General features: G+C 37.7%; 2 protein-coding genes across 2 annotated transcripts in view; one reads left to right on the top strand and one right to left on the bottom strand.

The window, feature by feature from the left end:
- LOC136247882 (uncharacterized) overlaps positions 1 to 2,391 on the bottom strand; it is a 4,869-nt gene extending 2,478 nt beyond the window's left edge. Inside the window, exons 1-3 of the mRNA XM_066039702.1 lie at positions 1,896 to 2,391; positions 1,467 to 1,593; positions 951 to 1,224 (exon numbers count right to left, since the gene is read on the bottom strand). Coding sequence (XP_065895774.1) covers positions 951 to 1,224; positions 1,467 to 1,593; positions 1,896 to 2,391 — 897 coding nt within the window. The remainder of the gene's footprint in view (positions 1 to 950; positions 1,225 to 1,466; positions 1,594 to 1,895) is intronic.
- Positions 1 to 24,464, top strand: part of LOC136246763 (probable serine/threonine-protein kinase DDB_G0271682) — a gene marked incomplete in the record, with an annotated part of 247,696 nt that overhangs the window by 172,981 nt on the left and 50,251 nt on the right.

Below are 24,464 nucleotides of genomic sequence, written 5' to 3' on the forward strand. Positions count from 1 at the left end.
GGACGGACACTTCCTCACCAGGTCTCTTACGGCTTGAACATTGCTTTTCCATGTCGGTGACAAGTACTGTGACAGATGGCGATTGTGTGGAACTTGAGGTGGAGCTGGACTGGGCACGAGGAAACACAGTTGGCACAGCATTTGGCTTTAGATGCACTCTTTTTCAATCCCGAATTGTGCTGCTATAGCGGTGTCATCTTCGAAGCAGTCACTCGTGACATGATCGCTGCAATTAACTGAGTGTTGACTAGGTCCTGTCCAGTTACTACGAGTTCTCTGGACTTGCCGGGTCCACTCTAATCACAGCAAAGAGTCTGTCGGAAAACCATGCAAGCTTACACCATCCTGGCGAGTCTTAGAACAATTATAGCAATGCACCGCTTAACCATTTTAACTATTCGCTTCAACTATGCTCGCACGTTGGCACTTTTGTCAATATAAATACTACTAGCTAACACAGCTGCATTCAACTTATGGCGTAAGAACACATGTTTACCACAACCCGAAGAAGCTGACACAGTGCAAATAATCCCATTTTAGAGCGCCATTTTTCACTCATCATAATTATTATATTATTTTTAAAAACAAATCATACAGTTGTACATATCATATCTTTAACTATACATACATACAAAATTTTTTTTTTTAAATACATGTCACTCTCCCTTTAACAATACAATGTCACCAACTTTAAGATTCTTATTGGAATGGTACCACTTCTTTCTAGAACTCAAACTTGGAACCCACTCCCTCATCCACCTGTGCCAGAAGTGTCTACTTAACTCCTGGACTCTTCCACTTCTTCGGATTGCTGTTTACTTCTTCATCAACTTGAGGTGAAAATTAACCACCACTCTGGCCATGTAAAAATGGTTGGGAGTTAAAGGTATGTTGTCTTCTGGGTTGGCTGACTGATATGTTGATGGTCAAGAATTTATTAAGGACTCGACTTCTGTAAATGCTGTTATCAATTCTTCATCATTGACATCTGCATTGCCTAGTATGGCTAAGATTGCTCGCTTTGCTGCCTTTATCATCACTTCATACACTCCTCCAAAGTATGGAGCTGACGGTGGATTAAATTTCCATTTGATCTTTTGATTAATCAAACTTTCTTCAAACCTTTTATCTTTAAGTACTTTGTCTCTTAGCTGACGCAACTCCTGGTTTGCACCCACAAAATTTGTACCATTGTCAGAAAGTATTTCTTCAGGCACACCACGTCTGTTGCACATTATACACAAAGCTCTTAAAAATGAATTTGTATTGAGGCCATAGGCCACCTCCAAATGAACTGCTCTGGTGGCTAAGCAGGTAAATAAACACAAATAACATTTCTGCTGCCGTTTTCCTCGGCCCTGAATAGTCATAAAGGGTCAGCAAAATCCACAGCTGTTCTTACAAATGCCCCTAGCGATAACTTCAATCAATTCAAAGGTAAGGGGGCCATGACTTGCTTTGCACACTTGGCCTTTCTTCTCTTACATGCTGCACATTCTTTTTCCCAGCCCAGTATCTCCTCTCGAACAGCCACAATCCAAAATCTTGCTGATAGAGCAGCCAATATCTGGTTAGTTTCTGCAGTGTGGTTGCCTACTTCATGATAATGTTTAACAATCAGCTTTGTGATGTGGTTTCTTCTTGGTAGTATTATGGGGTATCTGACATCATATGGCAGAAATTCTGCATACTGTAGTCGATTTTGTCACATCTAATTAAACTAACTTTGGACACAGTTTAAGTAACTTGCTGGTTATTGTAGCAGTTTAGCCATCTGTAATGCCACAAACTCATCTTGAAATGCTTCCTTTTGAGCACTCTTAATTATTTGTTTCTCTGCACCTTTGATTTCATCTACAGTCAGCTATCCTATTATTCTATGTACAATTTAATACCTTCTGTATCACTCTCAACGGAATCCATACTATCATCCATGCAAGTGGAGTGGAGTATTGTTTCAGCAGCTCTAGGATAACTCTTTTCCCATTTCTTTGCATGATACTGTGACACAAATTGAGTGAGAAATGGTGCAGCATTGATGCCAAACACAAGACTATTAAATTTATATTCACATGGAGACTTACTTGAATCTAAATTTCTCCACAAGAATCTGTGATATGGTCTGTCTTCGGGACTGAGTCCAATTCTTAAATACTTTTCAGCTATGTCACAAACAATTGCAATTGGGTATCTTGGAAAACACAGTAATACATCAAATAATTCTCTCTGTAATTTTGGTCCTGGATGCATCATATCATTTAGAGCTATCCCATTGCACTTAGCAGCAGCAGCATCAAACACGACGAGTATCTTAGAAGTGGTTCGAGTGTCTTTAACCACAGCAAAATGTGGCAAGTACCACTTATCGTTAACTCTGGCTGTTCCATACATGTTTCAACCTTTCTTACATAACCTTTTTCAAGATGGTTTACAATAACTTGATTGTATTCTGCAGCAACATCTGGGCTTCTCATCAAATGTTTCTCTAAATTTTGCAGCCTCTGAAAGGCCATCTTAAAACTATCTGGTAAAGACGGTCTATCTTCCTTCCAAGGTATGGTGATCTGATAACGACTATTTACAAACTTGATTGAACTTTCAACCTTTTCTATGACCATCTTTTCATTCACACTTAACACAGGTAAACTTCCATGCTGCTACTATCAATCTCCCCAAACTTTCTCAATACAACATCAATGTTTTCTCTGATTGTTGGGTCTAATGTAAAATAAGTTGTAGCAAAATGTGTCGTAGGACCAATCTTATCACCCAAGGCACCCACACACATCCAACCCAATGGGGTGAGTCTAGCAATAGGTTGGTCTGGTTTACCCTTAATGTCCTTAATGGAATAATGCAAATCAACACAATCCAAACTAATTAGAATATCAACAATAGGTCTAGACCCCAAATTATGAAATTTCTAGTTTTAGATGTGACCACTTCTGCGAGCACACATTCCAATCGATTACATTCATGTTCCTAATTACTCTGTGTGTTGTAAATGCTGTAATGTTGTAACATTTCCATCCAAACTCTCCAAGGCACAATCAATTGGGGTTGTTTCAAAACTTTCCGTTTGACCGTTTAGCACACTAACATTAACTCTTTGTGACCCTTGAGACCCAACTCTGCAGTGACATCCACGTTGACATATGTCTTAGTACTTGCATCATCCAACACAGCATTTACTCTCACTCTTTTATTACCATTCTTTAGATATACTGGTATTGTTCTCAAAGCAATATTACCAGTTGTTTCTGAAACCATTGTAGTATCTGTTTGTTTTTCTTCATTTTTAGATCCCCCCTCAGTACACAGAACCTTTTGTGAACCAATATTATGTGATTGACTTACAGTAATATCTTGTTGACACTTTTCTCTTAGACCCTTGTCAGGTTTTTGCTCACCTACTTTTATGTCTGACTTCTTGTTCTCACCCAAATGGAATAATCTATGATGTACTTCTCTACACCCATTGAGACCACAAACTCTTTCAACTGATTCTGTCCTATGGTTCTCATATATCCATCTGTGGTAATGGGTCAACATTGTGGCTGGTAGTTCCTTTTGTATCTTCATATAGAGCAATCCATCTTTCAACTCATCAAATCGACTAGCCTCTTTTAATTCACTATTGCGATGTCCAGTAAATCTGCAAACTTTCCAAATCTTTTTTGTGTTACCATTTCGAACTGGTCTAAAGCTATCTATTTCTTCAAGGTATAAGGTATCTGCCTCCTCTGTCCACTACCAAACTTTCTTTCCAAACGATCTTTGGCTGCTTTATAGGCTGCTGCAGAGTAACTAAATTCTCAATCGATTTAAGAGCCTCTCCGGTGAGGCATTGTTGAAGTTGCAGCAACTTATATTCCGCTGTAGCAGGAACTTTATCTATACACGCCATAAAGGCTACTTCCCAGCTTTGATATGTCCACTTATCTCCAGAAAATGTTGGGATAGTGACTCTCTTCAATTGCTTCCAGATATCTTGACTGATAAGATCCGATTCACTCAATACACTATTCTCCTGAACTGATTATCTTGCTGATAAGTGTTCACGAACACTGTTATTCAACACTGGATGATATGATGCTGACTGTAATAACTTCTCCTGAACAATTTCCCTATGACTTTCAGAATTTTTTGACTTACAGCTGGCTGGTTTGCTAAATTTTCACCCAGTCTATTCTCTATTATATCCTGTGCTCTCTTATGTGCACTGCTGCACTCTATCTCTAGTTGCTCTATTTCCTCACTGACTTTTTTGAAATTCTTTCTGTATTTCTGACCTTTATACCTTTCTACTAACTGGAACATAACATCCATTGCTTCTCTTTCACAGTCATCTAACATATCACACAAATCTTTAATGTTCTCAGTCTTCAATTCCTTATCTGTCAAGGATACCAACAAGGAGCGCCTAGCTTTAGTAAATGCTGACTTTATTCCAGCCTTTCTTTGTCTAAGTTCTATAATACTCACTTCATCTTGCACTGCACTACTATCTTCTTCTTCCAACTCTTTCTGTTGTTCTTCAACCATCCTCTGCTACCAAGTTGTTCTCAAGCTAGTGCTGATTAGTGAATCATTAATTGTCAAAAAGATACAGCAAGTCAGCATACAATATATCAACATACAACTTTTAAGCACAGCAATAGCAAACCAGCACTATATGATAAAAGTTCAGTCTATTTATAGGTGGCACACACATTGATTGAGGTTAGTTCTAGAACTTTCACTGTTCATTGTTTCTGTAAAGGTAATTGCTGAATATTCTCTGTTTATTATTTCACACTTGAATACTGCTTATTATTTGACAATCAGATTCTGTAGGTAATCTTCTCTTCAGGTGGAAATAAGTCAAAAACTCTGGGTAGGTAAAAACAGTGGCCCCAGGGACCAAGGACCCGGGACCTGGGGACCCGCGGAAATCCAACTGTGCTTGGATATACTTCACAGTATTCTACTTGTTCTAGGTACCTCTGCAAGTAGCCTTGTATGGCCAATCCACTTCCCCCCCTCCCCTGCGGCGTCTTGCATGATGTTTACACCAATTAGAAATTATAAGCGCCTTTGAGAAAGTGTCTGAAGCTGACTGCATTTATAGGCCACTGCCTGCTGTACAGTCAGCATACTAGTCTATTATGCCACCTAGCTACTAGAGTAGTTTAGGAACATTGTGCAAATGCACCATGACATATGAAGAGCTGCTGGAACTTGCTTAGCTTGGCTTAGCTAGTAACTGCTCACCTGCTGCACAATGAGCATACTAGTCTATTATGTCACCTAGCTATATACTAAAGTTGTGCAAACAAACATTCTGGGGAAATACTGTAGCAAGTGCAGGTTGCTTCAGACACATTTTCAGATGCACTCATAATTTCTAATTGGTGTAAATATCGTGCGAGACGCTGTGAGGTGGGAAAAGTGGATTAGCCATGCATGACTACTTGCAGAGGTACCTAGCACAAGTATAGAATACTGTGAAGTGTATAAAGTTCCAAGCAGAGTTGGATTTCTGCAGGTCCCCTGGTCCTGGGTCCTTGGTCCCCGGGTCCACTGTTTTTACCTACCCAAAAACTCTACCTTAATGAATACCCTACACTGTAGTTCACAGTGAAAACAATACCACTAGTCTCAACTCTGTAACCTGTTCTTATGGTCAATTAAATGAGCACCTGTAATTTATATTTTGCATAGGTGCTGTACAAACAAATAGACTGTTTTACTCTTCAACTTATTAGCAAGCCGTGCTTTATATTGTGGGTTCCTGTGGCTTATTGAGAACCTGTGGCTTTTAATTGAGACTAACTGAATCCCACAATCAAAACTGTTTATTGGTGATATATGTAACATATACAAATTGAAAACTGTACTTGGTGAGTACTAGTGTTATGAAAATGATAATCTGTTCAACCACTTCAAAGGCTCAAGATATATTACCAGGCCACATCAAAGGCATTATCAATCAGAGTAAAGTTTAAAAGAATCCAAAAGCTTTAAGTACTATTGTAGGCTACAGAAATCTAACTGCTACAGTATGTGAAATCTAGTTGACCAGATGTGCCAAAAGTAACTTTCTCATCTCATTCACCAAAGATTGGAGAAGACTATTGATTTGATGTCTGGTCAGCAACTTTGCATTATGTGTTGAGTAACCTTTGTGTCAATTTGAAACATAGTTACTGTTTTACCATTTTATAGAATTTGATTAGTATTGCCACAATACATTGAAACATTGATAGTATTGATATAACAAGTTGGTGATGTGATATGTGACCGGATCTGCAAGAACCCCATATGTTAGCGCATTTTTCAAATTTCATTTTATTACATTATCTTTATTTAGATAGCCAATGGAATGGTCAACCAAAGTTTCAGCTCTACAAACCAAGAACTTTCAAAGATACAGTGCTACAAAGTGGCAACAACTGGAAAATTGATTTGTATGGTGACAATATGGAAAATAAACTACAAGTGCTTAATTAAATAATCGTAACTTACGAATGCAGTCATGTATCAAGATGAAATTTATACAATCGGATTCTCCATGAACAGGTTAATCCATTGCTGGGTACATTTTGCCTTCCAGGTCCTTCCTACGACCAGGGCAAAAGCAAAAATGTGAGAAAAGAAACAATAGTAAACCGCTCGTCCAACGCGAGATAGATTAATGTTCATATCTTCCATCTCCTTGGGAACACTGACACAAAACAAGATTTACAAACTCCTCTTGCTTTGGGGATCACAATGGTACTAAGGTATTTGCTGTTACCACCTTCCTTCACTGTGAAACAAATGTTCAAAAAAAATACAGAAATTTTTTTCCGTTTCATAAGCATTTCACCCATTGCGTTTATTGCACATTCTACTGTAAAATTAGGCTTGCGCTAACATATGGAATTCTTGCAGATCCGGTCACATATGACATGACTAATCAGTTACATCAATGTTTGTAATGTGTAGTGTAATAATGTGGGGGAGGCCATACATATGGTATTTTAGGAATTCAAGTTATGTGTTGATGGTTAGGCTATGTGTTATTATTTTACCTAAAGAATTCTCAATGCTATAGTTAGTTGTATTCTTTATTCATATAACTTTGGTGATTTATAGTAGTGTTTTTCACCTGTATATCAAGTTTGATGGTATGTGGAAGATTCCTTCAAAAAACTCTAATAAAACAATCACACTTGACTGTTCTATTAGAGTATATCACATGTCATTTACGTATAATTATACACAATCAAAGATATATTATAGTTACGGCACAGATATTCTCCATTTTATAGTTAGATTATTCTTATTGTTTCAGGCACTTATCAAATAGTACTGTATAGTAGGAACGATGAAGGTGTGGGCATGACCCGTGATAAATACGTATCATTCAAAAACCTACAGCTATTTTTCTTCACAATGACATGACAGTATTGGTTGGGTAAAGTCAAGCCTTCAGATTGACCCAAAACGCTTTTGTTGAGCTGCTACAGAATTTTTTTATTTTTATTTGATGGAATTATCTACTACTTGCCTGATGTGTTCAGTCAAGCATAGCAGAAAACTGGATAAAGCTACAGCCCTACTTCTTTCACAAAAACATTTCAAATTCACTTAAGAAGAAGCCTTTGGCATATCGATAAAACATACAGTGCATGCGCTATTGCCTTGCCTTTTATCCTTCTGTAGCAGTGAAGGTTCTTCATCGATAGTAGGGCTTCCATCCACAGGTGTGGCTAGTTACACGTTACACAACATTATCCATATAGCATTGCATAATGTGTATGCCTGTGGACATGCAGTGCTGAGTAAGCTATCCAAGACAAGTATTTGTTTTTAGCAAAGTTAACTTTACTTGCATTCAGTTCTGAACGTTTGCTGTGCCATCCTCCTGACTGTTCGCTACAGGCATGGATCCAGACTTCTATAAAAAGGGAAGGCCCACTCTTAATGATAAACTCCCCAGCAATGTTTTACTGTTAAATCTTACCGTTTAGGCCTTAGCTGAAGCCTGTACCAGTTGCTGTAATATCTTTAGAAAAAAAGACGATATTTATTTTTAGAGGCACCTAAGCATTATTTACTGTATAATTATAGTGTTGTTGTTAACTATAACTGTGTGTAATAAATTATGACTGGTTATGTGAAAAGGGGTCTTCCCACGCACAGACATCCAATTTGCCAACTTTAGTAATTCATAGCTTCAGACAAATTGAAGGAAACCAATGACTTCAAATCTGGTCAATAGTTAGCCCCAAGGATGAAATATTTTAGTGCTCCTATATGAATGAGTGATAAAGACAAAAAAATCCAATTTGCATTATTACACAGTGCGTTTTAGTGGTCATGAACTTGCAGGAAAAGTTCACAAGCAAGTACCGTATGGTGGGATTTATCTGTGAGGTCCTAATTTGTGCAAATTATGTGAGAAGCTACAGGATCGCAGAATTTAATTCTACAGCCTCTTACACTTTCGTGTTTTATTAAGTCAGCGATTTAAATATCCATGCATTGCAGTGTGCACCTAAGTCTCTTTTCAAGTACTTCAAAAGGTGGACATTTCATCCTTGCAGCCTGATCTGAAAGGTCCTTTGTCAGATCGCTTACCTACAACATTGATTGCAGAAGCAACCAAAGAGGTTTAGAAAGCAGTAGCTGAAGCTAAGGAACCACAAAAGAAGGCCCCATATGTAAGAGTCACTCCAGAATGCAAGGCACAAGTTGCCAAGTTTGCTTCTATTAATGGAAACAGTGTCACTGCCAGGAAATACACTAAACGTTTAGGCAAGAAGTTGAATGAGAGCACTGTTCGTTTATCCCAGATTATTTGATACTAAACTGGGACCACTCAACTATAAACATCGTGCCTGTGTCTTCATAGACAATGAACCAGAAAGGAGAAAAATGAGTTAAAATAGTTCGCTTGAATGATAAACGGCAGATCACTGCCATCCTTTGTGGAGCACTAAGTGGTGAGATTTTGCCATTTCAATAAATCTACAAAGGAAAACCGTCTAAAGTAAAGCTTCCTAAAGATTAGCTACTGAGCTTCACACCAAACCATTGGTCCAATGAAGACAAAACCAAGGAGTATATCAATCAGTACTCTTACCTTACTTGGAGAAGAAAGAGCAGAATTAGGGCTTTCTAGCACTTTTCCAGCTGTTGTGTTGCTTGTAGGCCTGCGCCTATTATGCCAGCATAGTCTTGAGAATAATAGGTCACCAATTTTGTGAGAATAATTCCGGAATAATAGGATGGCTACAGGCATAATTTTAGAATAATCGGACGATCACGGGAATAATTGGTGGAATTAGGGGGCGTGTCTCTTCTTGATTACCTAGAAGAAAGAGTTAAGCTACTACAAATTATATAAAGCTGGCTGAAAGGAGCTGAAAAGCCTCTAAAAGATCAATATACTCTAATAGAACGCTCAAATACTCTAATAAAGCAGTCAGATCGTTTCATGTTAACAATCTGCAGCCAGCATCAGGGATTTAACTGCGTAATTATCTGCAATTCCGAAACTTGTACATCTTATACCAGTGTATCTTCTTCAAGTCTTTGAGCATTATTATCTACCTAACTCAGTAGCTATATAGTAGTTACAGCATATTATTATAATACACTAATAATTAAATACACTTGAATTATTACTGTAGATAGCTATTCTAAGTCTGCTGTAACTATTATGGATAGAAAAATGATGTGTAAGGTGGAATGCTTCATATATGGCTATTAATAATTCGGACAAAACTACTCATAGCAGCATCTTGAAAACTAAGTGACTAGCCACATAATTATATATATATATATATATACTGAATATGGAATAATAGGCTGGATATGAGAATAGCAAAAAGAATAATAGGAGAATTTTTTGGGAAATTCTGGAAAGAATAATAGGTAAAATTTTGAGCATAATATGCTCAGGCCTAGTTGCTTGATGCATTGAAAGGTCAGACAACCGAGAGAATTTATCAATTGCTGGAAGCTAACAATGTATACACCAATAAGCTTCAGCCAATGGACTTAAGTGTCAACAAAACCCTGAAAGATTTTATGAAGGAGGAATTTAATGAATGGTATTCCTCAGTAGTGTATGAGACACTTGAAGCAGAAAATCCAACACCAGCTGATTTACGAATGGCAGTGATGAAACTAATGGCTATTAAAGGCTTACAGACATTTAATGGTCAACAAAGAAATCATTCAGAATGGATTCAAGGCTGTAGGAATAGCAGATGTCCTGAAGGAACAGTGATCACTGTAGTAGCAACTGCCAGGAACTTGTGTAATAATTGTGTTAATTGCATTATAATAATTATTCGATGATTAGTGAAATTGTACAGCTAAATCACAATATTTTATGGTTTGTACATGAAATCACATTTTAGTATCAGCTGCATATGCAGTTCACTTCTGAGGCTTGACCCTGCGAGATGAGAAGGGTGACATTTTTCCTTGACTCAGGCAGTTGAATAAATGTGACCTTATCTGTGATTGGTGAAAGTAAGCCTTTTCTGGATTGTTTTTTGTGTTGTTTTTTTTTGCCAAATATACTGCGTATGCAATTGCAAATAGTCCACAGTCATTGAAACCTTGTTGTTTCTGTACTGGTACCACACGAACCTCCTTAACACCAAAAAGCTGCTGTATGATCTTCAGGCTTTTTTCATCTACAGATTCATAGAGTGAATCATAAACGTTTACTGCATTAGTGACTGGGCCTGTGAGAATAGGGCATGTAGGCACATGAATTTTGTCTACTTTTTCAAAATCTCATCACTCGTAACTTTTTGTACCATAATGTTATGGCAATACAATTTTCAGCCCTTAGTAAGCATCCAATTGGCTTTATGATGCAAGTTACAGAATGCAAATATTCTGTTCCAGGACTGAGATATAATCTGTAGCATGACATGGTGTAGTTTGTGCCCACATGCCCTATTTTCGTAGGCCTGGTTAGGTTTTGACAATATTGTGCTGGCAGTTATCCAATGATTACCCCTGACATAGACAATTTGCAGCTCATTGACTTGGAGTTGAAGTTGCCTGCAGTAGAGTGGATTGCAAACCTTTAATTGAAAACTTGCACTTTAGTATGGTTTGGGCGTAGTTATGGTGCTAGTCATTTAGTTGAAAACCACCAGCAATTTCATCTCTGTCTGAAAGAGTAAAATACATTCTTCCAAATTTCACCCATGTGGGACTGGAGACCAGTGCAGATGCACTGCTTTGATGCTTCATGGCATCTTTGCTACCACTAGTACTTTCAACTGGATGTAGTAAAACCACAGATACACAGGCCTCAACATCATAATTATTTCTGACTTTGTTTTGCGGTAGAATTTCTCCTCTGGGGGGCTATCTTGACATATCGGTTCACATTCTAACACTTTCATGCTTGTCATTGGATCAGTGATGGATTACTGCTAGAGCTACTGTTCACATCACTGCCACCAGTACCAGCACGACAGACTCTAACTGGTATGGACATAGAAAGTGGCACTGGCCTTTTCATATAAAGTAGTACAGACTTCGCTTTATTCACCATCACCTTACAACCAGCAAACTTCATTACCTCCATGCCACCTTGTGGCAAGTCATGAGAGTACTGCCTCGAACCTGTAACTGTGCCAGTTATCATTGCTCCTGTCTTCCCCAGAAAAACTGAGATATTTTCCTAGGCATGTGTCCCACTACAGTGATCCCCTTACATACCACAACAGCAAATGGATCGTGGTGGTTTTACATATCACGGCGACAATACAGCTCTTCTCCTATAAAACTGGACCAAATATCCTTGTAAACGTGATATCAATAGTTCATAATATAAAAAGATATCCTTTAATCATAGAATCTATTGTAAAGGATTCTACTTAAGAGGCAAGCAACTATGTCCCATGGCTTCCGTGAATAAAATTATGTGTTTTATATGAAGCTGTAAAACCAACATACACCACCTGTAGATACTGTTCTCCACCTGATGAATAAAACATGTTTTAGTTGAGACATTGAACTTATGTTTAGTGCAAATCTGAGTGAAATTCTCTGAACTATGTGCATATTATTTACATGGTTACAAAACACTGTAATTTTAACACTAAAATTGATTCTCCTCCTGCAGCTGATTGTGAAACTCCCCAAAAATTCTTGTAGTGGCTTGTAACAGTATTATCTTAAAGAATATGGAAATAGATTATTAGGTATGACTAGTATGGCTTCAAAGGAGGAGAATACTCTTTTTCATTTTAGAGAGTTCAATGGCTCATTTGATCAAGTACTTCATACTTACATACTTTTGTTGCAAATATGCTTAGGTAGCAGATGGCAAAGTTTAAGAAGCGTAGAACCAAAACTGTGAGACTCGATCCAAAATTTGTAGAATTCCCATTCTTCAGGTCTAAAATACTAAACTGAGTCTTAAAGTCAGACGTCTAATTGGAGATGGTGATTTTTAAGTACCACAAACACATATGATACACATAGGGAATGAAAAGCAAGCACAGATCATGAAAACCAAGATTTTGCTTGTGAATCCATAGGAATTAGTAGCGTGCCCCTTAAGACACGAGCTCAGACGCCATTGCACATCTAGCATACCATGATTTTTATTGTGACCATGTGTTTTGATGATTGGAAGGGTTCGCAGATGTTATAATCACAGATATTACTGCAATTTGCTTCTTCACAGAAATTGCGCCTCACACATTATACCCGCTATATGGTATAAGAAAAATTAGAAGATGAAACGCACAGTAGGGATATTCACTTGTTATTGTTTTATAGCAATTGGACATTACATAATACTCCAATCCAGCCTGTTTCAGTACTTTTAATTGTGGTACTAGCTACATTGTCTCTACTCTAGTTTAAAATTCATAATTTCTCTGTGTCCTTTTTGCAAATTATGCCAGCATAACCTAGTATGATCCAACATAATAATCAAGAATAACACTAAGGTAGTCATTAACCCCCTCACCGCCAAATTTGTAGAGGCTCCAATCTACCACTTCTAAACTGCTGTAACTTACACACCATAACATATAATCCTATAAACTATATACCAACGAACTTGCTATAGAACAAGGAATTCAATTATCGAGTTGTTTACACAAGAGCAACCACAAAGCCTTTAAAGTGCAAAAATTGATCTAAGTTAAACCAAACGTAAAATTTCACAACTTTACAGGCTAGCACTGTTTATAATAGTACAAGAAACATCACTAACCTGTTAACAGTTGAAGCAATTATCTCTAAGTTTGGTTTTCCAGCATTTGAGCAAGTACGCTTGTGCATACAGGCATGAGATCACTGTTTCAAGGCATACGAAAGTAGAAACCCTAACCTATGTAATCCCTCTCCTTACTGTTTCTCTTTACTAGTAGTGCTATTATCACTTCGATGAATCATCTACAATGCTTGTTGTCGACATTCTGAAAGTACGCAATTGCATCATCTAACCGTACAGTAGTGCATGAGAGACCTGTTCCCGTTTACTTAAGGGCATGCCTGTTACAGGATAAGCGTAGGGGCTACTAGAACGCTTCACTGAAGTTACAGAGCATTTAGAATGTGATGGTATGGGCATTTACATATCGAAACCCGTTGAGTGGGTTAATAATAACCCAGTACTATTAGTGGCTCTTTATACTTCCTTATACAACAGAACAACTTTAGTGACACAGTGATCTGATCCTATTTTAAGATCTGTGTTTGTTATCAACACAAGATTACATGTTTACTGTGAGTAGAAGAAAAGTGGTGTCCTAACCCACTATTAGCTAAACACATATTACACTGTAATTGTGTGTGTTCACATAATGTGGTCATACAATATACCAGTGAAGATGTGTGTAACATCATGTTGGTATTGTTGTTCTCGACTTTTTGTAGTTAATTATTCAACTTCCTTTATATCCACATATCAACTTGCATCATGATGCCACGTAAATGCTTACTAAGAGGTGAAAATTTCAATGCCATAGCATAATGGTACAAAACATTATGAGTGATGAAAATGTGAAAAAGTATGCAAAAATCATGTGCCCACATGCCCTATTATCGCAGGCCCGGTCACATTTACTGATAAACTATTTAAAGTGCATCTACTTCATCTTTTCTTCTTCCTGTAGTAAAGAAAAAAACATAGGTTAAAAAAGTCCCAAAGCTGGCCATAGGCCGGCTTTGGGGTATACAAATACAAAAAGAAATGAAATGAAATCTAATCCAAAACAGCCAAGCTGTAAAACAGTGTGCGGCCCTCAGAAAGGCTATGGTGAAAAAAGATGTGAAATCCAAGGTGGCGGCCAAGAAATGGCTGTGATGGTAGGTTAATGGTAAAAATTTTAATAAAGACAATTCAGGTGAATTTTTGTGCCGCTTCACAAAATTTACCTAAATTGTCATTATTAAAATTTTTACCATTAACCTACCATCACAGCCATTTCTTGGCCGCCACCTTGGATTTCACATCTTTTGTCACCATAGCCTTTCTGAGGGCCGCACACTTTTTTTACAGCTTGGCTGTTTTGGATTAGATTTCATTTCTTTTTGTATTTGTATACCAGCTTTGGGACTTTTTTAACCCACATTTTTTTTCTTTACTACAGGAAGAAGAAAAGATGAAGTAGATGTACTTTAAATATTTTATCAGTAAATGTACAAATTATATATACTGTATAATACATATTTGACCGCATTTGCGAAAAGGGGTCTTCCACACACATCCAATTTGCCAACTTTGACAATTGGTAACTTCAGATTGGAAAGAGCTATTGCCTTGATATTTGGGCAGTGGTGAGCACCACTATAGCTGAATACATGGTGCAATTTTCAGGTTAATATGTTACTTGAACACTGAGTTATGGTCTCCAACGTTTACGGAATTGGATGTGTGTGGAAGACTCCTTTTCGCAAATCCGGTCACATAAATTATATTGATTACAGAAATCTCCATGGTGGTTTCTTTGTAACTGAACACTCTACAAGGTGACTTCTTCTAATTGCTCTCTCTACAGGGTGAATTGTTTGTAGCTGAACGATCTACAAGGTAACTTCTTCTAGCTGATCTCTCTACAGGGAGATGTGTTTGTAGCTGAATTTTGTATAGGTGATTTGTTTGCAGCTGAGCTCTTTACAGAATGGTTTCTTTGTAGCTGAACTCTCTAAAAGGTAACTTCTTCTAACTGATCTTTCTACAGGGCAATTTGTTTCTGGCAGAATTTTCTACAGGGTGATTTCTTTGCAGCTGAACTCTCTACATGGTGGTTTCTTTGTAGCTGAACTCTCTACAAGGTAATTTCTTCTAGCTGATCTCTCTACAGGGAGATTTGTTCGTAGTTGAATTCTGTACAGGTGATTTGTTTGCAGCTGAGCTCTTTACAAAATGGTTTCTTTGTAGCTGAACTTTCTCCAAGGTAACTTCTTCTAACTGATCTTTCTACAGGGTGATTTGTTTGTAACTGAACTATCTACAAGGTAATTTCTTCTTGCTGATCTCTCTACAGGGTGATTTGTTTGTAGCTGAATTCTGTACAAGTGATTTGTTTGCAGCTGAGCTCTTTACAGAATGGTTTCTTTGTAGCTGAACTCTCTACAGGGTGATTTGTTTGTAGCTGAAATCCCTACAAGGTAACTGCTTCTAGCTGATCTCTCTACAGGGTGATTTGTTTGTAGCTGAACTCTCTACAGGTGATTTGTTTGTAGCTGAATTCTCTACAAGGCGATACTTCTAGGTGATCTCTCTACAGGATTCCTTGTTTCTAACTGAACTCTCAACAGGGTAATCTGTTCATAGCTGAACTTTCTACTGGGTGATATGTTTGCAGCTGAACTCTCTAAATGGTGGTTTCTTTGTAGCTGAACTCTCTACAATGTGACTTCTTCTAGCTGAACTCTCTACAAGGTGACTTGTTTCTAGCTGATCTCTCTACAGGGCGACTTGTTTCTAGCTGAACTCTCTACAGGTGATTTGTTTGTAGCTGAACTCTCTACATGGTGGTTTCGTTGTAGCTGAACTCTCTACAAGGTAACTTCTTCTAGCTGATCTTTTTACACTGCATATTTGTTTGTAGCTGAGTTCTCTACAGGGTGATTTGTTTGCAGCTGAACTCTCTACATGGGAGTTTCATTGTAGCTGAACTCTCTACAATGTGACTTCTTCTAGCTGAACCCTCTACAGGGTGACTTGTTTCTAGCTGAACTCTCTACAGGTGATTTGTTCGCAGCTGAACTCTCTACATGGTGGTTTCTTTGTAGCTGAACTCTCTACAAGGTAACTTCTTCTAGCCGATCTTTCTACAAGGTGATTGAGTTTTTTGCAGCTGAACTCTTTACATGGTGGTTGCTTTGTAGCTGAAGTCTCTAAAAGGTCACTTCTTCTAGCTGAACTCTCTACAGGATGATTTGTTTGCAGCTGAACTCTCTACGTGGTAGTTTCTTTGTAGCTGAACTCTCTACAATGTGACTTCTTCTAGCTGAACTCTCTACAGGGTGACTTGTTTTTAGCTGATCTCTCTACAGGGTGACTTGTTTCTAGCTGAACTCTCTACAGGTGATTTGTTTGCAGCTGAACTCTCTACATGGTGGTTTCTTTGTAGCTGAACTCTCTACAAGGTAACTTCTTCTAGCTGATCTTTCTACAGGGTGATTTGTTTGTAGCTGAATTCTCTACAGGGTGATTTATTTGCAGCTTAACTCTCTACAAGGTGACTTCTTCTAGCTGAACTCTCTACAGAGTGATTGATTTTTTTTGCAGCTGAACTCTCTACATGGTGGTTTCTTTGTAACTTAACTCTCTACATGGTGGTTTCTTTGTAACTTAACTCTCTACAGGGTGATTTGTTTGTAGCTGAACTCTCTACAGGGTGATCTGTTCATAGCTGAACTCCCTATAAGGTAACTTCTTCTAGCTAATCTTTCTACAGGGCGATTTGTTTGTAGCTGAGTTCTCTACAGGGTGATTTGTTTGCAGCTGAACTCTACATGGTAGTTTCTTTGTAGCTCTACAGTGTGACTTCTTCTAGCTGAACTCTCTACAAGGTGACTTGTTTCTAGCTGATCTCTCTACAGGGTGACTTGTTTCTAGCTGAACTCTCTACAGGTGATTTGTTTGCAGCTGAACTCTCTACATGGTTTATTTCTTTGTAACTGAACTCCCTGCAAGGTGACTTCTTCTAGCTGATCTCTCTACAGGGAGATTTGTTTGTAGCTTAACTCTCTACAGGTGATTTGTTTGCAGCTGAACTCTCTACATGATGGTTTCTTTGTAGCTGAACTCTCTACAAGGTAATTTCTTCTAGCTGATCTCTCTACAGGCCGATTTGTTTGTAGCTGCACTCTCTACATGATGGTTTCTTTGTAGCTGAACTCTCTACAAGGTGATTTCTTCTATAGCTGATTTTTCTACAGGGTGATTTGTTTGTAGTTGAATTCTCTACATGATATATTCTTTGTAGCTGAACTCTCTACAAGGTGATTTCTTCTATAGCTGATCTTTCTACAGGGTGATTTGTTTGTACCTGAACTATCTACATGATGGTTTCTTTGTAGCTGAACTCTCTACAAGGTAACTTCTTCTAGCTGATCTCTCTACAGGACAATTTGTTTGTACCTGAACTCTCACATGATTGTTTCTTTGAAGCTGAACTCTCTACAAGGTGATTTCTTCTAGCTGATCTTCTACATGGTGATTTGTTTGTAGCAGAACTCTCTACAAGGAAACTTCTTCTAGCTGATCTCTCTACAGGGAGATTTGTTTGTAGCTGAACTCTCTATACATGATTTGTTTGCAGCTGAATTCTCTATATGATGGTTTCTTTGTAGCTGAACTCTCTGCAAGGTAACTTCTTCTAGCTGATCTCTTAAATTCTCTTTACAGGGTGAATTGTTTGTAGCTGAACGATCTACAAGGTAACTTCTTCTTACTTATCTCTCTACAGGGTGATTTGTTTGTAGCTGAACTTTCTACAAGGAAACCTCTTTTAACTGAGCTCTGTACAGGGTGAATTGTTTGTAGCTGAACTATCTACAAGGTAACTTCTTCTAGCTGATCTCTCTACAGGTTGATTTGTTTGTAGCTGAACTATCTACAAGGTAACTTCTTCTAGCTGATCTCTCTACAGGGTGATTTGTTTGTAGCTGAATTCTGTATAGGTGATTTGTTTGCAGCTGAGCTCTTTACAGAATGGTTTCTTTGTAGCTGAACTCTCTACAAGGTAACTTCTTCTAGCTGATGTATCTACAGGGTCACTAGTTTGTAGCTGAATTCTCTACATGATGGTTTCTTTGTAACTGAACTATCTACAAGGTGACATCTTCTAGCTGATCTTTCAACAGGGTGATTTGTTTGTAACTGAACTCTCTACAAGAAAACTTCTTCTAACTGATGTCTGAACAGGGTGAATTGTTTGTAGCTGAACTCTCTACAGGGTGATTTGTTTGTAGCTGATCTCTATACAGGTTACTTATTTCTAACTGATCTCTTGAATTCTGTTCAGGGTGACTGCTCTATTAGGATGACTGCTCTATTAGAGTATCTCGATCTCGCACTTGCTACACCAAGTTGGATTTTGTGTTATAACTCCGTGGCTTTAAGTCTGATTCTTCTACACCATTGAAGAGCCTTTCTAAGATGATAACTCCATCTGTACAGCGATTTTCAAAGCATTACCCCAAGTGGTTTATCTGGTAGGCGTGGCAAGCATAATAATAATAATAATAATAATAATAAATTAGCTAATCTCGATTGCGTAATTGTTACACACTGTTGATTTTTTCGCTGTATCTTCCTGGTTTTTAGCTCGATTTCTTTCAAACCACAAAAGGTTTGAGGTTCAATAGTTAACCTATTCACCCACCGATTTTCAGCTTCTTCCCATACGCGGTTTACCCTGTAGGCGTGACAACATATTGGTGTTATTTTTCGTGCATAATCGCTCATAACTCTTTGCCTGTTTATGGTATTCCAGCCAAAGTTGGTACCGAGATGCGCCTTTATACCCCCCTTCTGTGTGCCAAATTTCAAGGCAATCGGATAACGCGTTCGCGTTTTATAGCAGTTTTTGTAAGTGTGCGAAAAGAGGAAGAAAAATAAGAAAAAAAAAAAAATGAAGAAACTAAGCCAATTTTTGAAGTCGCATATCTCAGGAATGCCTGAAGCGATTTCGCTCAAATTTGGAATGTGGAGTGCTGAAGGTGGAGGGAAGCTACACAGCAATATTTGTCTTGTTTCATCAAGGCAGCACAGAGCTACGGAGGTGCAAAAATTGCGTTTTCTTTCTTCCTGTCAATATACTCACGGGGTTGCGCGCCGGCTTCTTGGGCCGCACGACACACTACCGTGTGTCTTGATGTAATAATGTTGTAAAAATGTAAAGGAACAAATATGTATAAGGAAAAATTAGGAATTAAGTTTGATTAGGGATCATAGAAATAAAAAGGTAGTGAAACATGAGAGGTCACCTTAACACCTGAAGATATTTTTATGGATATGCAATAATTGATGTTCACTTAGGTGATTTCCTTTATTTCACTACTTTTTATTCCTATGATCCTTAAATTTATATTCATTTTTATTTATTTGTACATAATTGTGTTTGTTTGCAACAGAATTACATGATGTATGTAACGTACTGTATTGTGAAATGGAGTACCGTATAGCGGGTTATTTTCAAAGCAGAAAATTTTGCAGTAAAAGCAAATTCTGACATTTGAAGGTTTTTAATTTCAAAGAGCGCATATTTCGAAGTCTAGGTGAATTTCGAAATTTGTGGCACAAATTATGAAGATGCATGAATGTTTACCAAAAAATGATTTACTAACGGAATAATCCCCATCTCTGTGTACTGGAGAGAAGACTGGGTTAGTCTCGAGTGGATTAATTCACTGGCTTGAAATATAGCAGCTATCTACGATAGATTCTAGAGCAGAGGGCATCAATTCCCATTCTGGATCACCTGTATTCTGGTTATTGGCAAAGTAATGATGCTGTTTACCCATTATCATCAGTAATACTGAGCTAAAACTTGAGGAATGCGCAAGTGAATTGCTAAAAGTTGGATCATGTGAAGCTAGTTGCTCTCGCTTGTAGAAATTTATTTTTGAAGAACAACCGGACGTGGGAATTTATTTTCGAAGACAAGGGCATCTTTGCAACATGTAAAAGTATAAGCCCTTTGAAAATTACTAGTGCTGGGAAAACAGCAAATGGTATACCTTCCATAAAAAGTATCACGGTGTTACTAAATATCACTGTATTACTAAATATCACCGTATAAGCCATTGGTATTTAAGTAACTGCCATTTACCTCAACAAAAGCACCAAATACCCATGGTACAGGTGTAGCTCAGCAAACCTCAGGTAAAAATTACCACAAACAAATTTGTTTACATAGTTTAGTTAGCTGACTACATCAGCACCTGCCTACAAACATTGTCACATGTCTGGTTAACTTCTAAATATGGGATGAAACAAGCCCACAGGGAGGCCATAGTGCCCAGACGGTATGGCGGTATTAAAAAAAACAGGCGGTATCAAAACCTGTATGACTTAAATATCACAGATTACTAACAATACCAGTATATCGCCCAGCTCTAAAAATTACCAGCTATATGGTAATGATATAATGGTTGTTATACAATGATGTTTTGTAATGAATGAATACTGAGTGTGATGAATATGAATACTGAAGTATCCAATACTGAGCCATGAGTACTGAGTATGAATAACTCAGAACACCACACCACTGCTGGAGAGCAGCCTTATGAAAAACAGTGGTATTTGTTGACGTTTGTGTACAATAGGACTAAACGGTATCTAAAACAAACTTTGAGGTTTAGATGCCACTCTACTTGTGCTTGTCAGCTATGAATATGCAAATTGCATTTAAATCCTGTTACCCTTGACTTGTGAGATTGATTAAACTTCATTTTAATTCCTTGTTTGTAGTACTGTATAACAGGTGGAAAATTGCTGAAACTGAGAGCAATTGCCACTTCATGTTACTGTAATTGATAGTCAGGGTGTGTGTTCAGTCATAATTTCTGTAGTGGTGACTGGATTGATTACAGAGGTGCTTCTCATAATATTCTTACACTGTATAACAGCTGGAACATACATAGCTAAAAGTGAAATGGAATGGCCATGTTGTGTTTCAATAATATTGATAGTCAGGGCATGTGTTCAGTCACACAATTAACTTTTATGATGGGTCTGGTACCATGTATTCCTTCCTTTGTAATGGTTCACCAGTAATGACTTAGCTATGTATGTATGTTATTACAAAATAGTAAGCATGCAAGTGTTAGGAAAATTAATAGAAAATTTTCATTTGTGTACGTAGGGATCATAGAAATAGAAAACAATGACACAGTGGAAAGCATCTACATCTACAGCTATACTAGTGGACCTTTAATCTCTACTTCAGTTGTGACTATACTATTGCCAGGCTATCATGAACCACGATAGTGGGTTCATAATAGGGATCGCCAATGTTTTTTTGCAAAACTCTAATAGGACGCACGCCTAAAAACCACTTTGGAAAGCATCCTCCAACTCAAAACCACCCACTGGTGGTTATTTGCAATTAGTATTGGTCCACTAGTAAGTATCACATAAAAAGGAAACAGTATGTGTATTTGGGACACAATTAAAATTTGCCGTTTTGTTCATCTTCATAAATTATTATTCTTATTTTGTTTCACTCATGTACAGCAAAATTTATCCACTTTTTCGAGCTAAAAACTATATAGCCATGCTTACTGAGTCCTTCCGCGTGTCCATGACCTATTAATAAGCTCGTATTCCAAGGATTGCGAGCCACCCTAGACCTTGAAAATTTTCCACATTCCCTTCACCATTACACTATTGGCAGCAGTTCCATATACTAAAGAAGGCATATAACAATAAAGTTACAGGATTCCATTGTCAGTGTGAGCTCGTTTGGACTTTGTTAGCGTTAGTCAAGTACTCAAGGCTGTAGCAACACTTCTTACACTTAGCAGATCGCCCATAGCATCTCTGCACGGTAAGTATACTACATCCTGTAAGCGCATGATCGCGATTTTTTTATGAGCGACCATACAAGCACTCTCTCATGAAGATGTAACGAAGTGATAGTGCCGTTACCAGAGATTATTCATTGTTATGAATATGCTATAAACCATTTCCTTTCCACACAAAGCCTAAAGTTGGGTGGAGTCAGTTAGTTGTTGTTAATTAAAATTTGTGAGTGTCATAATTGTCTGACCACATTGCCAGTGTAAACAACATGGCTTCATGTTGTTGATAACCTGTGATTGACATTGTAGCTACACAGAAGTGACTTTGCTGTTGTGTGTATCCAAGATTAGCTACTCTGCAGTCTACAAACTAGCTGTATATGATGTGGTGTGTGTATTAATTTGTTTGTGGATGCCACATATTGTTTGTGGGAAGCCATAAGCATTCATACATGTCTACAGCATAGATTTCATCATGGTATATACCCATGTAATGGATACAATACTAACATGAACGACAAACTCTACTCTTTTCTGACATATCATTTATAGTACTGTGCACCAGTGAGCCAATCATAATATGCTCAATACAATATTGTGGTCCACACCCCTGGAGGAACTGTATGTGATTCTTACTGTGTACAGTCTTGGCTAGACAATAAATGTACAACCACTGATCATGACTATTTTAACTTATAAATATATGTTTGTCAAAGTCCATGCATGTCTTGTGACAGGTAGCAAGCTCAGTATCATACCATCTGGTGTGCATTCATGAGCTCAGCTGCACTGAATGGTGACTATGAGTCTATATGCTTGTCAGAGTTTTGTGACAGGTAGCTAGCTCAGTATCATAACATCTGGTGTGTATTCATGAACACTTCATGAAGATGCTAATGTGATGACTAGAGTCCTGACACATGTAATAAGACAATTTAGACAACAACTGCTCAATATTAGGAATGTGTGTAATGTTCACAGCCAAGAGCAGTCAGGTAAATACTATAATAATGCAGTCAAGTGTGTTTGGTAACAACAAAGCTTACACTGAACTTGACAGTCACTACTGTAAATTGCTATGCGTATCTATAACAATTATCATTATCAATAAACAATCCATTACTGGATTAATAAAAAATACAAAATACTAGAATTGAAAATTTTTAAAGGGGAGTAGGGATCACTGAAAAAAGCCACAAAACAAGAAGGGATCGCTGGGGTGGTAATGTAAACCACAAATCCCTATTTTGACTCTGTCTCATAAATTTTAGTTACATGCTCTGTCATTCTGAGATGAGTCAAAATAGGGATTTGTGGATTTGTGGTTCCCAGCAATCCCTTCTTGTTTCATGGCTTTTTTCAACGATCCCTATTCCTTTTAAAAAATTATTCATCTAGTATGATACAGAAGAGTAATTAAATGTCCACTGCAGGTGTAGACTTCCCTTGTTTATTTCTATGATCCTTACTTAAACGTTTTGTATAATCTGAAGTACATTTCTCCCTTTGACCCCCTTTGTACCAATTTGTGTTTAGATAATCATAAAGTTCAGATAATGGAAATCCAATCCTTTATATACCGAGTCCTGTTCAATTATTCTAATAGAATGCACACCTTAGACAAAATACTTTAATACAACAATTTCTACTGTTCAGATAACCAAGTGTTAGGATGATTGAAGGTCAGATAATGGAAAGTACTGTAGGATAATTGAGGGAGTACTGTGCAAGAGTAATACCACAAATTATAATCAGGGAGTAGGAATAGTCCACATATATCATACAGTGCAATAGTATAGGGATGCAATGGTTTGGGTGTGGTTCAAGAAAAAACATCACCCACAAACCAGCCTCACTTTTCCTTGATGATGATGAGGCAGTATTGGTCAGGTAAAACTAAACCCATACAAGCCTTCAGATGACCAGAAATGCTTCTCAACAAGTTGATACAGAATTTAAAAAAAATCTATTAAATGGAATTTTCTGCTGATGACTGACTGACTAAGTCCTTCAGACAAGTGTAACTCAATAACATCTAAGACTACTGGCTTGATTTTTTACTGTTTGACATTGCTTCAGCCGGACACGTGTCTTTTGGCATACCGCAGCTTGGGTGCGTGACGCCATTTCAGATGTAGTATGCGTGGGTGTTCACCAGTCATAATAATTGTTTCCCAAAAAAAATTCAACAAACAAGTACACCAAAACAATTTGGAATTTTCAGCTAGAGTAGGGACCATAGCACATTGATAAAAGTACTGAAACAAGCTGGAATAGTGCACAATATTAAATCACAATAAAACGATAAGTGTACTGGAGATTTAGTACTAGTTGAACCCCTGGCTATACTAACACACAACTATGATTTAATCAAATTTATTTTGTAAAAAAGGCAGCAACAACAACAATACAACCACTACAGCACTAAAATGTACACCAGCAAACTGATACAATAATTC

The sequence above is a fragment of the Dysidea avara genome, chromosome 2, assembly GCF_963678975.1.
Source record: "Dysidea avara chromosome 2, odDysAvar1.4, whole genome shotgun sequence".
NCBI lineage: Eukaryota > Metazoa > Porifera > Demospongiae > Dictyoceratida > Dysideidae > Dysidea > Dysidea avara.